General features: G+C 36.1%; 1 protein-coding gene and 1 non-coding gene across 2 annotated transcripts; both read right to left on the bottom strand.

Moving 5' to 3' along the window:
* Positions 1-4966: 4966 nt before the first annotated feature.
* Positions 4967-9507, bottom strand: im:7152348 (uncharacterized protein LOC559250 homolog). Its single transcript, XM_067374752.1, has 4 exons — positions 9402-9507; positions 7401-7808; positions 6184-6288; positions 4967-5388 (listed from the first exon to the last, which is right to left on the bottom strand). The coding sequence occupies exons 2-4, from the start codon at positions 7730-7732 to the stop codon at positions 5343-5345; spliced, it is 483 nt and encodes a 160-aa protein (XP_067230853.1). The 5' UTR covers positions 7733-7808; positions 9402-9507; the 3' UTR covers positions 4967-5342.
* A 2017-nt stretch (positions 9508-11524) lies between these two features.
* trnap-cgg (transfer RNA proline (anticodon CGG)) lies at positions 11525-11596 on the bottom strand. Its single transcript has one exon. It is a non-coding gene; the product is annotated as a tRNA-Pro (tRNA).
* Positions 11597-14882: the final 3286 nt, after the last annotated feature.

Raw genomic sequence — 14882 nt, forward strand, 5'->3', positions numbered from 1 at the left:
AGCCAGTGAGTCCACTCCAGAGCCCGCTCCAGCCAGTGAGTCCACTCCAGAGCCCGCTCCAGCCAGTGAGTCCACTCCAGAGCCCGCTCCAGCCAGTGAGTCCACTCCAGAGCCCGCTCCAGCCAGTGAGTCCACTCCAGAGCCCGCTCCAGCCAGTGAGTCCACTCCAGAGCAGCCTGTTGTCCTGGTTAGTCCTGTCTTGGCCCAGAGGGCTGTGTTCACCTTTTATGTTTTGGCTGTTCTGCGCGCGTGGAGGATGAACTCAAGCTCTATGGACTTTGGAGCAGTCTGCCAGCCCAAGGCCGCTGTCGTCCCAGAGCAGCCCGAGCAGCCTGAACTCGCTGTCAGGAGGGAGGCCGCCAGCCCTGCCGCCGACGCCCAGGTCGTCTGCCCTGCCGCCGTCAACCAAGCCTTCTGCCCTGCCGCCGTCAACCAAGCCTTCTGTCCTGCCGCCGTCGTCCAGGCTTCCTGCCCTGCTGCCACTGCCCCAGCCGTTGGAACCGCTGGAACCTGCCTGGTCAGTTCCTCCAGCGCTGCCCTGGCAACCAGCTAGGACTCTAGACCTGCGGGAACCTGCCTGGTCAATTCCCCCAGCGCCGCCCTGGCATTTAGCCTGGACCCCGAATTTCATGGAACCCCCATGGTCTGTTCCTCCGGCTCCCCCCTGGCCCTCAGCCGGGGACTCTGGTCTGGGCCCACCATCCCGCTCCCTGGTCCTCCTCCGGTCCACCTCCCTCCTGAGTTTTTGTTTTTTATTGGGTCTTGTTGGAGCGTCTGGGATCCGCTCCGTAGGGAGGGGGTACTGTCACGACCACCAGTTGGAGTGCCCTGTCTAGCCACCAGACGGCACTCCACCCCGGACCTTGTTTCACTGTTTCAGACTACATTTCCCATAACTCACTCCTGGACTCGTTATCCCTGTCATTACACTCAGCTGTTTTGAGTTCTGTAATCAGTGTCTGTCTATTTAGTCTGTGTTTGTTCTGTTCTTGTCATGGTGGTTTAATTTACGGTCACAGGTTTCTGTTTGTGTTTTCCTGTTTTTGTTATGGACTGTTGGATGGATTTTGATCTTTGCTTGGACGACTATGTTTTGGATTAGCCTCATTAAAAAGCTGCACTTGGAACTACTTGCCTGTTTCTGTGATTTCCCGTGACACCCACTCATGTCTACAGCTGCTCTTTGGGTCAGTAAATTGTAGTGCACTGACCAGGGGGGAGACACATTGTGTAGTATATCAGTTTATTTGAATTGTATTTCATGTGAATCCTTAATGCACTTTTTAAAGAAGTTGTAAATGTTTCAAAATTGCTGTCAAATGTCTGTCCTTAAAACAACTTTAGAGTTCAAACTGTAGCGTAAATCTCTCGAGGGTCACTGTACAGATGAACTATTTGTAAAGTTGATTCACATACCGCCAGATATGTCATGTCTAGCTATTTGTGATGAATAGGAAATGAGTATGAGCACAACACCCTAGCAACCACCCAGAATACCATAGTAACCGCATAGCAACACCCTAGCAACCACCCAGAACATCCTAGCAACCATTTAGCAAAGCCCTTGAAACCAGACAGAACACCATAGCAATCTACTTATTTGTCTGAGAGACAGCATGGCCTTACAGTTTTTCTCAGTCGCTTTGGTACATTTCTCGAATCAAACTCACAATTTGCAAAACAGTAAGTGCATTTCTCAAAACAATTTGTACAAATAGCAAAACACCATGGATAACCTGCAAAAGCCACTCTCTTACTCAAAATCCTTAGTTCATCTCTCAAAAGTAAATATCTGTGTCAATGAACATGTCAGTGCCATCAGAATGAGAAGTCCTTGTGTCATTGTGTACGGATAAGACAGTCAAATTGTTTAGTCATGTTCTCAATATAACCGTTTACTCTGGAGGGACGTTCTGATGGAAACTATGGCTAAAGTTTTGATGACAATTATTGTCAATTATAAGTTACATCTTAGTGTATGTGTGAGTGTAATTGCAAGAGAATGGAAAAGATTCAAATTTACTCTCTTACTGTTTGTACTGTATTTTATTGACAGAACATGTCATTGAGTCATGTCGTTATTGAGTCATGTCATGTCGTCAAGATTCCCCTGGGAGCAATTTACCAATTCAGGACAGATTTAGAAAAAAGTCTAATGGAAATATAGAAAGTATAGAAATATGCTTGACATATTATGATAACTTGTTCAACCATTTTGCATGTAAAGACTTATGCTATGAGCTTGTGCCTAAATGTTGTGGGGGGTGAGACTATTCAACAGAGACCCAATATAATACATTTTGATCAACATGACATAAGCAACTGATAATGTAGGAAACAACAGAGAATTGTACATAATCATTTGCATGGATGTACCAAAGCATTTGCAACTTGTTCAAAGAAATGAGAAACTGCTTTTTTGATGTGCACAAGTGACACAATGATGTGAGAATTGAACAGGTAGTTTTGAGAATTTCAATTCTGATCTGAGAAATGTACCAAAGCGACTGAGAAAAACTGTAAAACAATCAAACTTCAAACTTTTAAAAGTACTTCAAACTCAAATCCTTCAAACTTTCAAACTACCTTCATTCCATCTCATTTATTTATATAGCACAAATAAACACAACTAGTTGACCACTGTGCTTTACAGGTCAAATCTAAAATATATATAAAGAAAAGGGAGAAAGAAAGAGACATAATAGAAATAAAAAGATTTTAAGTTGCTCATTTATAGAGGATAGGGACTTCAGGGATAATGGGACATTCTACTTCAATCTTTCTGGTTAGGCTTTCTCAAGCCAACATCAAAGTTTTTGTTTGTTATTTTAGTAGCACGGTAAATTTTCATTTAGCATTTGAACGAATAAAAAGAGAGAGATCGAGAGATTGTGAGTGTGAATTACCTGCGTGCATCTGTATAGGCTAATAGAGAAGCTTGTTAGGCCTAGTTTATTTACAAAAAAATAGCCTATAATGTAGCGGTTTTATTTTAAAAATTCACAGGGCAGGGGTTAAAAACAAGCTTCTGTACTCCTAAATATAAAGTTTCCCCCTCAGTAAAAAAAAAAAAGAAAAGAAAAAATAAAGCTGTGAGTTTTAGTGCAAGCACATACTCGTCTGCTTCATAATACAATTTTGTGGGCAAGCGTGTCACCCTTGCCTTGGAATGGCTTGGAATTCCAAGGACAATCCGATATACTTGTTTAGATGTAGAGGCTGTCCAGATATCGGATATATGTATCTGATTTAAAACCACATTTAGAAGTGGCTCAAAACAGATGCGAAAAATTGGATCTCATGCAGATTTTTGTGTTTACACATGTGCAACAAATTCCGATCTGTGTCAGATGTGAGTATAAAGAATTTTTTTTTTTTTTTTTTTTTGTGCCAGTATGAACAGCCATTGTGTAACCATAAGGTTTATGGTAGCCTACAGATTCTACAACAGAAATGATCTATAAAACAATTATGACTCTTGGATAATTGTTTTATCGAGCATTTCAGAATCAGTTTATTGTGGAATGTGATAAGATTTACATCTTTGTTTTGGCTTTGTTGGAGTTATCTGCTTGAAAATCAATTAAGCCTTCCAAGGAAAAATAAAGATAGCTCATATCATCAACTCAAGAATTCACATCAACATTTTTTATTTATGTTTTGTTTTTTCAATATATTTTCTTAACTTTCACTGCAGGTCCATTTAAGTTTTGCAAAAGACAAAATCTCTGCAATTATGTAGTTTTTTTGAGAAAAGGAAAGAACATTGTAGCTTTTCTCAGAAGAAAACAGATGCAGATGTGTATATAATGACATTATTTTGGTAAATCAAAGTAGTCAAAATTCTTTCAGACGTAAAAGATGACAGGTGTTTAATGAAAAGCATATATAATCCATTGACACGGATGAGTGATTTCTTTCTTTGCGTTTTTTGGTCTGTTGGAGACTCACTACAGTGAAATTGCCACATGCCAACATGGAAAATACTTGTGCAATCAGCCTGTTTCTCTTGTTAAAAATTAAAATATTATTTAAAGTCTTATTTAAAGCTTTTACCCTATAATCTAAATCATCCTTTACCCTAAGCCATTGTACTCATAACTTGTTTAAAACAAGGTTATTACAATAAGGTTCATTAGTTAAACATTAGTTAATGTATTAACTAACATGAATTATGAGCAATACATTTGTTACTGTATTTACTTATCTTCCTTAATGTTAGTTAATGAAAGTACTGTTGTTCATTGTTTGTTCATGTTAGTTCACAGTGCATTAACTAATGTTAACAATTTTAATAATGTATTAGTAAATGCTGAAATTAACATGAACAAAGATTAATAAATGCTGAAAAAGTGCAGTTCATTATTAGTTCATGTTAACTAATGAAACTTATTGTAAAGTGTTACCATTACAGTTAACTAAAACTAAAATCAAAACCATAAAAAAACAAAAACATTTTAGTTACTTGAAATAAAAACAAACGTTCACTGAAATAATTTTTTATGCTTTGTAAATTGAGCTAAAAAATTATGGTGTTAAAGGATTTTTAAATTGGCATAAAGTTGTAGTTTTTTTAAGCAATAATTAAATTTAATGTCATGCCTTTTTAAAGACTACTAACAAATCATAGTACTGTTAATATTTTTTATTCTTTTGAAAGTACAATGACAATATAAAACATATCCTTTTCTTTGGAAACAAAATATTCTTGTTATGGTTAAGGTTTATCTCACAAATATATTAAAAAAGAATATTAGGAACTTTGAGGTGCTTGGTATCAAAAGGTTTGAAAACCCCTTGTTGTAGCTAGTCATATAAAACAAAAAGTTAACAAGGGGTCAGAGAGAAAGAGACCAACAACATTTAGCAATCAAAATTTTTAATTTACAATAATTAATAAATTACATAAATAGCAAAGCTTAAAATAACTTAAAGAGTCTATTTGAGACAGGGGGGGGTGGTCAGAATCTTTCACGAGATGCCATCTGCTCCAAAAGTCTTGCTTCGCATCTGGGACCCTCTCCCTCTCGGGACAACTGAAACAAATCCGGCCTCAGCAGCTGGGATGGATTAAGGGTGGAATATCTAATGAGAAGCTCCCCTCAGATGGAGGAGAGGGATGCAAGCTTGTAGCTATTCAAGTGGAAAATGCAGTTGGAGAAGCACATGGAGGGGATTGTGTTTGTTTAAAGGACCCTGTCCACGGCCGACTGTTGCTCCTGCTTTTTCAGTACGCCAGGCGTAATTAGCACATGGCAAACACTTTTAATGTCAGCAGCAAAACAGACGGCGAAAGTCTATTGTTGATATTGTTAATCCACTGTTGATGTCTGTCTTGCTTTTCAGAATATCTCTTCGGATGAAATCCTTCGCCATGACATCATTTGTCTGTGTTGAAAGACAAAACAAAAAGTTAGTAAAACTGAAAATGTAAAAAAATAAAAAATACATTTTTGATAGTTTTTAGAGACTATAGAATTTTTGATCTTTGCAGTATTCTGATCAGTGGAGCCCGATCACACGAAAATGCGTATCAATAGTACGAGTTTGTAATCTCGTAGAATATATACGCCAAAATGAGTTTTGGCGTGCTTATGGTACGCAGTTTTTCACGTGCATATGATACGCACTTTATGGCGTATTATACGTACGAAACCCCCATCCTACCCAAGAGCATATCATATCTACACGCCATAAAGTGCGTATCATATGCACGCGAAAAAACTGCGTATACCATAAGTACACCAAAACTCATTTTGGCGTATATGTTCTACAAGATTACAAACTCGTACTATTGATACGCATTCTCATGTGATCGTGTTGGATCAGTGAGATATTAAAAGGATAGTTCACCCAGAAATGAACATTGTGTCATCATTTACCCATCATTAACTCACCTATATGTGATCCTGGACCACAAAACCAGTCATAAGTCGCACAGGTATATTTGTAGCAATAGCCATGGGTATTTGTATGGGTCAAATTATCGATTTTTCTTTTATGCCAAAAATCATTCGAATATTTAATAAAGATCATGTTCCATGAAGATATTTTGTAAATTTCCTACTGTAATTATATCAATAATGTATTTTTGTGAGTGGATATGCATTGAATGACTGAATTTTCATTTGTGGGTGAATAAACTAGATATAAAATGACTTTTGACATGGAAGGAATACTCACACATTGCAGGTGGGAACAATCCTCTCTTCAGGGTGTCTGGAAAAAGTAATTCTCTTCAGGAAAGACGGGAGTCGGAATTTAGGTCTGTATTGTTTTGGCGCTGGACTGAAACCAAAGATAAGAGGAAAAAAAGAATGAGAACACAAATGCATTCAGGACTTATTTTTGTCACAACAGAGTTACTACTACACAGACACTGAGGTTTCTTCTTTAAAGTCATCAGAGATTTGAGACCAAATGCTTTACTGACAAGACCACACATAACAACGGGTGTACGATTTCTGCTAGTATTCTGGCTACTTATAAACAGAATCAGGTGATATTGAGGTTGCTGATTCAAAAGGTACACTTGACTCTGTAAATTAATTTTAGCATCTGGTTGCATGTAACACATTAGTCACCAGTAAGGTACTTGGGTCAGCGAAGTAAAGAAAAAATCTTTCAAAAATCTTGTTTAAAACACATGTACCAAGTTCTAGTTTTAACAAACATTTACATTTAGGGACTCTAAATGTATAATAAAATAAAAAGTAATAACACTGTATTTATAATGTAAATACATTTGAGTGTTTTTGAACATATTTTTCAATACAAATATCATTATGTGTTTTTGGGAGTCACACCACATGACATTTAAGAACCTGAACTAACCTTGGCTTCTCTAAAAAGGTCAAATGATCTGATATTTTAAGAGAGGCCATGAGGTTGGGTCCTCTCTATGATATAATTTCCTGTTTTATAATTTTTTCCCTATTTTATGTTGTTTGTATCACAGCAACTTTTTCCCCCAAATATTAATAATATTTTATTTTATTAATAATATTTATTATATTAATATAACTGCTAATATTTCATTTGTAACTGCTTCACTGCTTTTTCCTTATAAGAAATAATAATAGATTATGCCAAAATACTTAAAGGGATAGTTCACCCAAAATTAAATGAAATAATTTACTCACTCTCAAGTTGTTCCAAACCTGTATGAATTTATTTCTTCTGCTGAACACAAAAGAAGATATTTTAGTATGGAAAAAATACTATGGAAGTCAATGGGGCCCATCAACTGTTTGGTTACTGACATTCTTCAAAATATCTTCTCATGTGTTCAGCAGAAGAAAGAAATTCATGCAGGTTTGGAACAACTTGAGAGTGAGTGACAAAATTTTCATTTTTGAATAAATGAATAGATCATTTAGTCATGTCAGTAACTCACTCACCATTCAGCCTGTGATGAGGGCAGTGAGTTTTTCCCCTCTTCCTCCTTTTCCTGCTGTCTCTCGTTCTCTTCCTCCTCCTGTTCATCACAAATGTTGTCCCATAGTTGGCTATTGACAAAAAGAGCCTCCTGCAAGCTGAGTCCACGGTCCAGACAAGTCACCTGACGACAGAGGGGGCAGCGAATGGTGCGCAGGCTGCTGTAATGCAGCCCCATTATCTCCAGACAGGGCGTGCAGAATGTGTGGTTACAGTGGAGAGTTCTGGGAACGCGGTCGAGCCGAGAGTAACGCAGGTAACAGACCCCACATTCTTGATCCTCAAACAGCACCATGGTTGAAAATTGGTACTTTTATATTGATGATATAACGATTTTGTAGTTCTGTCTTCTGGAAAGTGTTTAGCGTACTCTGCAAAAACAAACAAAAAAAAGATGTTACTTTCAGGTGTACTTCATCTGGACATAACTGTTGTGTAAAGGCAGCGTTCACCCCAATATGACTTTCTTAAAGGTGCAGTAAGTGATTTCTGAGAAACGCTGTTGATATTTGAAATCATCAAAATAAACATGCCCCTACCCAAAAGGATCAAACCCCTGTCTTGATAGCTCCGCCCCAAAATTCACAAACATTTTATGCAGCACAGGCACCTCCCCCCTCACAAGTGGACACGCCCCTTATTGCTGATTGGCTACAAGTGTGTTTTGATGCTCGGTCCAATCCACTTTCAACAGCATTTTTCTGAAATCGCACCTTTAATACTCAAAAGAGGATATTTAAAATATATATATATGTTTTTTTTTTTCATTCAATTAATGTCAGTGGGGTCTAATGTTATTTGGACACCACAATGTTCTCCAAAATATCTTCCTTTGTATTCAGCATTAGAAAGAAATACATTCAAATTTAGAACAACACAAGTAAACAATGACCGAATTTACATATTTTAAATATTATCCCTTTAAGCACAATGAAATGACAGTTAAAATCTTGAAGCAGATGGCAAAGCCATCATTGACTCTCACCAAGCATTCATCCTTATAGTATTCTACTCTAATGCTGCAGACCACCTGTTCATCCAGAATATTATATTATTTAATTTGACCTCTGAAGAGTTGACCTCTGACCTCTTTCTGAGTACTAATGCAGACAATACAATACTGCATGAATAAGAAGAGTGAAAAGATCTCTGGTTTCTGCAGCCATAAGAACATCTACAATTTCAGTTCACAAATAATATATTTAATTGATAGAATAACCCAGAACATTGCTCTTACATAACATTACATGTTTAGTTAGTTTTGTTGTCTTGTTAGTGATGGTCAGGTAAAAGATTATATGAGAAACATCTTTAGTCAAACTGTAACTTGACTTTTGTGTCAAACCATTTGAACAGTGTGTTCTTTCTTTATTGTGTTAAACAGCAAACTGCAAAAATCACGCAATTAATGAACATTTATGGCCTATTTTCCAGTGAAAACATCTAAACACCCTTAAACAAAATATACATGCGAAGCAATGTTGCATAAAATATTAAGGCTTATTTTTCAGAGAATACATCTTGAATTAAGCGTATTTCTAAGCACTTTAAACAAGGAAAAACTTCAATAATGTAAAAAAAAAAATATTTTAATACTCAAGTAAGACACAAAAAGTCTTAATATATGCACTTTTGTTTCTAAAGTATATTTATTTTGTTTTAAGGATTTTGGGATATTTTACTGGAAAACAAGACAAAATACTGATTTAAGAGACTTAAGAGGCTTAAGCCTAGTCTCAGTCTAAAATGTATGTTTGAACTATTTTCACTGAAAGAAACTTGCATCATCTTATGTCACTGCTATTGTTTTGTCCACTCCTAGCTTAATCTAACCCATATGTGAAACCAGGCATAAGTTCCATGTAACTTAATATTAAAATATTTTTAATCTATTTAATGAAACATGCAAATGCAAATCAACCTTAGTTTTAGAAAGAAACTAAGAAATCAAGAAATGTACTTACAGAACAATGAATAGTAATTCAGTTCTCTGTATGGGCTGTTGCAGATCTTTGTCAGAAGATTAACTCCTTTGAGTGAGAATTAGTGGGTGTGTGAATAAGAGCAAACTGGCTCTGCTGTCAGTGTGAAAAAGAGCCGCGTGTTTTAAAGAGACTGTGGAGTCGTGGGGGAGGTGATATCTGCCTTTCTCCTCCCCCATTGACACATCAAGCAAAGCTCTCTTTGCCTAAAGAGTTATTTAGAATTCCAGTTTACCTCCATATCCCCTCATACCGAAAACTCAAGAAATCATGTCAGCTCAGAAATTCCAAGTTCCACAAAACTTGACATGGAAAAACTTGCTAGGAAAGAAGGAAAGACCCCTGAGGGAGAACTCTCTTCTGTGGTAAATACTGTGGAAATGTCTGTAAAATTAGATAATAATTCTAATATAACTGATGCAAAAAACTTGGGAAAATGAGATCCAGGCAGTAGATAAAGTTTATGAAAATGATTTATTCATTACAATTAAATTTAGCCGCAAACTTTAATCGATAATGAAAATACTTAATAAAACCAAAAGGTAAAATGACCATCATAAAGGAGTCAATAGTTAATCATAGAGTATTGTAAAATCCAGAGTGTTGTATCTAATAGATGAAAATCAAAAAGAATTCAAACATTAAGACATTTGCAGATAAGAGAGAAGAAGCAGAAGCCCAGGAGAGCAAAGGAGAGAAAAAGCTCTATTATCCATAACTCAGTCCATATTATACCATAAGCATACAGGGAAATTCCCAACCCACTCAAACTGATGTTTTTGTTAAAATAAAAAAGGTTAATTTCACCCATTATGTCGTCCACTGGTCCAGTGTCAAAAATAGTTGTTTTAACCCTTAGGGAATTTGGCAAATCTTGCACTATTTAATGTTATCAGACACTAATTCTGAAAAACATCACTTCTGCAGTACTTGGCAGGCGACCAATATCTAACCACAAACGTGTTGACGTGACTTGTTTCACTGGAACACTTTGAAGAACAATTGAACATCTTAAATATAAATAAGGGTATAATAACAAGTAAATACTTGAAAATATGGGAAGAATTAATATATATAAAGTATGAGTTAATAAATATAGGAAATCAAAAGTGAAACTGATAAATCATAAGCCATAAACGATTAACATAAATATTAATAAAAATGCATGAATATGAATATTGACCATTTCGGGTCCATCAATAATGATTATAATTTTGTAAATGGAAAATTGACAAATAGCAGCTATCAGAAAAAGGGTTATCAAATGGCTTTTTTTCCCAGACACCATTTAGGGGATGCAAGATGTGGTTGGTAATATCCTTGAATAGTTCTGCTATAGAAATAGAATAGAAAAGGGGGGAAATACTGATCATGTATGTTCAATGATTTAGGTATCAGTGTCCTAAATTTAGAGTAGTCATAATATGAGGTTATTTATAAATTATAGTTTATTCTGAAATAATGGGAAACATTTTTGTGTTTGTGTGTGTGTGTGTATAGATATATATAATGTTTTCTAGTCTTCTTGATACTACAGTATGTTCTCAGGTCATTGTTGGAGCCCCTGATTATTTTTGTCCATGTTAACTTTAAATGTATATTGACGATGTACATTCCACCACACTTTCCACTATTATTGTAAAATATTATTGTCATCATATTTTCTGACAAAAGCATCGTCATATTTTAAAGTAAATAAACATAAATAAAAACATGGGCTCGTCCGGGATTTGAACCCGGGACCTCTCGCACCCAAAGCGAGAATCATACCCCTAGACCAACGAGCCGCTTGTAAAATATTTAGCAGTATTAATAGATGAAGCTGTGACTAACATAACTCTTATAATTTTGTGGTTAAATTGTTCATATTAACTCATGGGCCTATATTTGTCGAACTTGACTGCAAATATTGTTCGTTTTCTGCAAGGAGTCTACGCGAACACGCGTCGGTCTGTTAACTCTTTCAGTTGCGTTATTACTACCCACGTACGTAAACCCTATTTCGCATTACACATCGTCATTTTCACATGTATCTATGCTATTTTATCACTACAAATAAAGGGATCATGTAACAAATGAAATAATAAATTAACAATAAAAACAATGGGCTCGTCCGGGATTTGAACCCGGGACCTCTCGCACCCGAAGCGAGAATCATACCCCTAGACCAACGAGCCACGTGCAACAAATTCTGCAACCTGAGAGACTATAAAACTTTATCGATATCGCCTGGTCAAATCCACATCAAAATAATGAACGCCTCACATTATTGTCATTCAATATCGCAACAATGTACTACAATTGTTTAGCACAATTTACATTTAATTCAGTTTTGCATGTATGCTCATTTATTTATTGACACTACATTTATAAAAATCCGCATACTTTGTATCCATTAGTTAGCCAACTACTTACCAAAAACACGTTTTTGTAAACACTCGTGTATTAATAAGTCTTAAGTAGCGTATATGCTCTTTTTGTTGTAACCTAATCAGCTTGGTATCCGTATGCAATATTCGGTGGGTAAACTAATGTTTTGAAGATCTCTCGCATTTTCTACTAAAGCTGACTCTGGTGCTGCAGAATCTGATGTCAACACCTCATGGGCGAATAAATTACCCACAGTCCTTTACGGTAACAGAGTGTTTATACAGCTGCTAGTCAAATGCCTGTCGCCGTAGTAGATAAAATATGAGTTATTATGTTGTGTAAGTTTATCTTTAAATCCAAATTATAGATAACATTTATATTTAGTTATTAATTAGCTGGGTTCATTACAAGCAAATGGCTCATGACAGATAAGTTAAACTGTTAATAATTTAAATAATCGGTTAAACATTGTTTGAGAAAGATGTTGCTTATGTTATGTTCATTGTAAAAAAACATGATGAACGTCATCCTCCACTCTGTTGTGAGGGTGTTTGACTGTAAAAATGACATCTCTGTCTCTTCTGACTGCCGTTATCCATGTCTTGGTTTCAGGACAACTTTAGAGTCGTTAGGCCCGAATTCAAGAGGGGCTCACATGCTTTACCGATGCTAAGGCTAGCAATAAGGCAGTTTTCAGCGCTAGGGGACGTAAGTCGGCAGTCTGGAGTGGTTCAAAGGGAGGGCCCTTAAGGCCTCTGAGAACCAAAGACAGGTCCCAGGTAGAATCCGTGCGGGGCAAGGAGGGTTCAGCCTCCTAGATCCCTTTAGGAAGCGAACAACAAGTTTGTTTCTCCCTCCCTCCCTATAGCTGTGACATAGACTTTAAGGGTAGAGGGAGTACGGCCCCTATCCATTAAGTTCTGAAGGAAAGACAATATCAGAGATATATCACAAGTAAATGTTACTGTAATTACTGTATAATAACTGACCTATATAAGTTGTGTTTTAGTTCTCTCTGTCGGTTCTCGTCAACACGTGCTGAGTTTGGTTGTTTTTGTTAATAAAGCCTGTTTATCATAACTCATTTTCATTTTATTTCAAGCATGACACCCTTTAAATAAATGCTTCCAAAGAACTGGAAACCTAGGTGCATGGGGGTCTCCATGGTTTTTACAAAAAAGAAAAGAAAGAAAGAAAAAGATCAGCTTTGCATACTCTTCCACAATTCAGTCATGTTCAGTGCATTGTAAACTTTGTTTTTTTGCGCTTCTTGACAGACATGTTCACAATTAACTTCATTTTGTGCAAAGAGCTGTGTGATTCATTAAAACTTCTTTGTTCCACAGAAGAAGAAACAATCATGGGTTTAGAGAAACATCAGGGTAAAGGTAACATGAGCAAATTACTATGGCTGTTATCAGTAGAGTCTGGCAGCACTGCTGACTGGAAATCTCACAGCGATAACTAGATGAATGAGTGTCAAACCACTAACTACACTGAGAGTCAACAGGAAGACAATTAAATCTGAACTGTGAAGCCTAAAGATACAAGAAAGGAGTCCCACTGTGCAGAAGTCCCATTCAGGGACATCAAGTCTTTGGCAGCATTTTATGCTCTTTTTTTATAGCAGCATATGCTACTGTTATTCAATATTTTGATAGAAGGCTACATCTATCTGTTCTGGTGTAACACTTTCACTCTATAGAGATTAATTAAAAACCTCTTATTGTTGTTAAGACGGAAATAATGCATGGCTAGATGAAATTACAAATTATATACACATACAATTTTTAAAATATATTGCCCCCTTGTGTATCTTCAGTGTAGTTATCTACTTTTTGTTACTAACATGCAATTTAACTGACTGACATGATATTTAACCAGGCTACTCTAAATCATAAGAAGCTCATAGCTTGACAAAGTTTCTCCAAATTGAAAAAGAGTATACTTTTAAAAGTGTAATTCTTTTGAAAATCATTTATTTTAAAGATGTGCATTTAACATAAATGTTAATCTATAATACATTTTCATCTCATTGCAATGAGCATGCAATGTCTGAAAACATTACATTCAGTTCACACTCAAGTATACTCAAGTACTTTCTGTAGAAGGCTTTTTTTCACCCACTTAAGTAGGACTTTAATGTAATTTCATAAATTCTTCTATCATCACTGAAATATGGTTCAAATGTACGGACAATAATTTATGGAAAGCTAATATCATTTTTTTTTAAAAACTTGTAAGCTTTTTAATATGTTTGTAATTACACATTTGTAATGATGAAGTTGCAATTTAATACATTGATAATGTATATGAACTTTTATTATATTACTGAATTATAATCAAGTTTACACTACGCAGCTGTTGAATGCTTGAGTCTGATTGGTTGATGAAAGTTATTTCAAAGGTTCTTACTGCTTACAACATAGCACATCATACCACATCATACTTAACCCATTTCTGCCCATATTTTTCTGAATGGTTTCATGGTTAATAGTGAACATAGTAAGGTGCATATATGGTGCATATATCCATGCATATAATCATGTTAATGTACTATGTGAACATGTTCTGCATTTATTTTCTTTTTCTTTTTTTCTTGAAAATCATATTTGAATGTGCGGCAACTTGCCAGTGGGCAAATATGTTGTATGCACCCCCTCATTGTCAAATTTAAACAGGATCTAGAACATAGTGCAGAACAAAGTGCAGCCATTTAGTTGCCCCAACAGGGCATTGTGTATCAGAAAGTTAAATGAAAATAAATAAAGAAAAAATGAAGAAAAAATTTCACAGGACATAGCCATGGGGACAGTAGAGCTGTGGAAAAATCTGCTCTCACATCTCCTCCTTTTGATAGATTTATTCCCTACTGTACAGAAGAGATGTCAGTTAAAGGAAGTTGGGTTTAAAATGGACAAACCCAGCAACTGGGTTGTTTTAACCCAGCAGTTGGGTTAAATGTTTGCCCAACCTGCTGGGTAGTTTTATTTAACTCAACAATTGTTTAAAAATTATTGTATCGCTTGCTTAAAATGAATCCAAAGTATGTTAGAAATGAACCTTTATTTAATGTTTAATAAATGAGCATTT

The sequence above is a fragment of the Chanodichthys erythropterus genome, chromosome 21 (assembly GCF_024489055.1).
Source record: "Chanodichthys erythropterus isolate Z2021 chromosome 21, ASM2448905v1, whole genome shotgun sequence".
Classification (NCBI taxonomy): domain Eukaryota; kingdom Metazoa; phylum Chordata; class Actinopteri; order Cypriniformes; family Xenocyprididae; genus Chanodichthys; species Chanodichthys erythropterus.

Bases quoted from the DNA above. Each gene is read 5' to 3' on its own strand.
- im:7152348 (XM_067374752.1), bottom strand. From the start codon at position 7,732: ATGGTGCTGTTTGAGGATCAAGAATGTGGGGTCTGTTACCTGCGTTAC. The intron at 6,289-7,400 runs GTGAGTGAGTTA...CTTTGGTTTCAG, and splicing joins CCCTCATCACAGGCTGAATG to TCCAGCGCCAAAACAATACA. The intron at 5,389-6,183 runs GTGAGTATTCCT...CTTTCAACACAG, and splicing joins ATTGTTCCCACCTGCAATGT to ACAAATGATGTCATGGCGAA.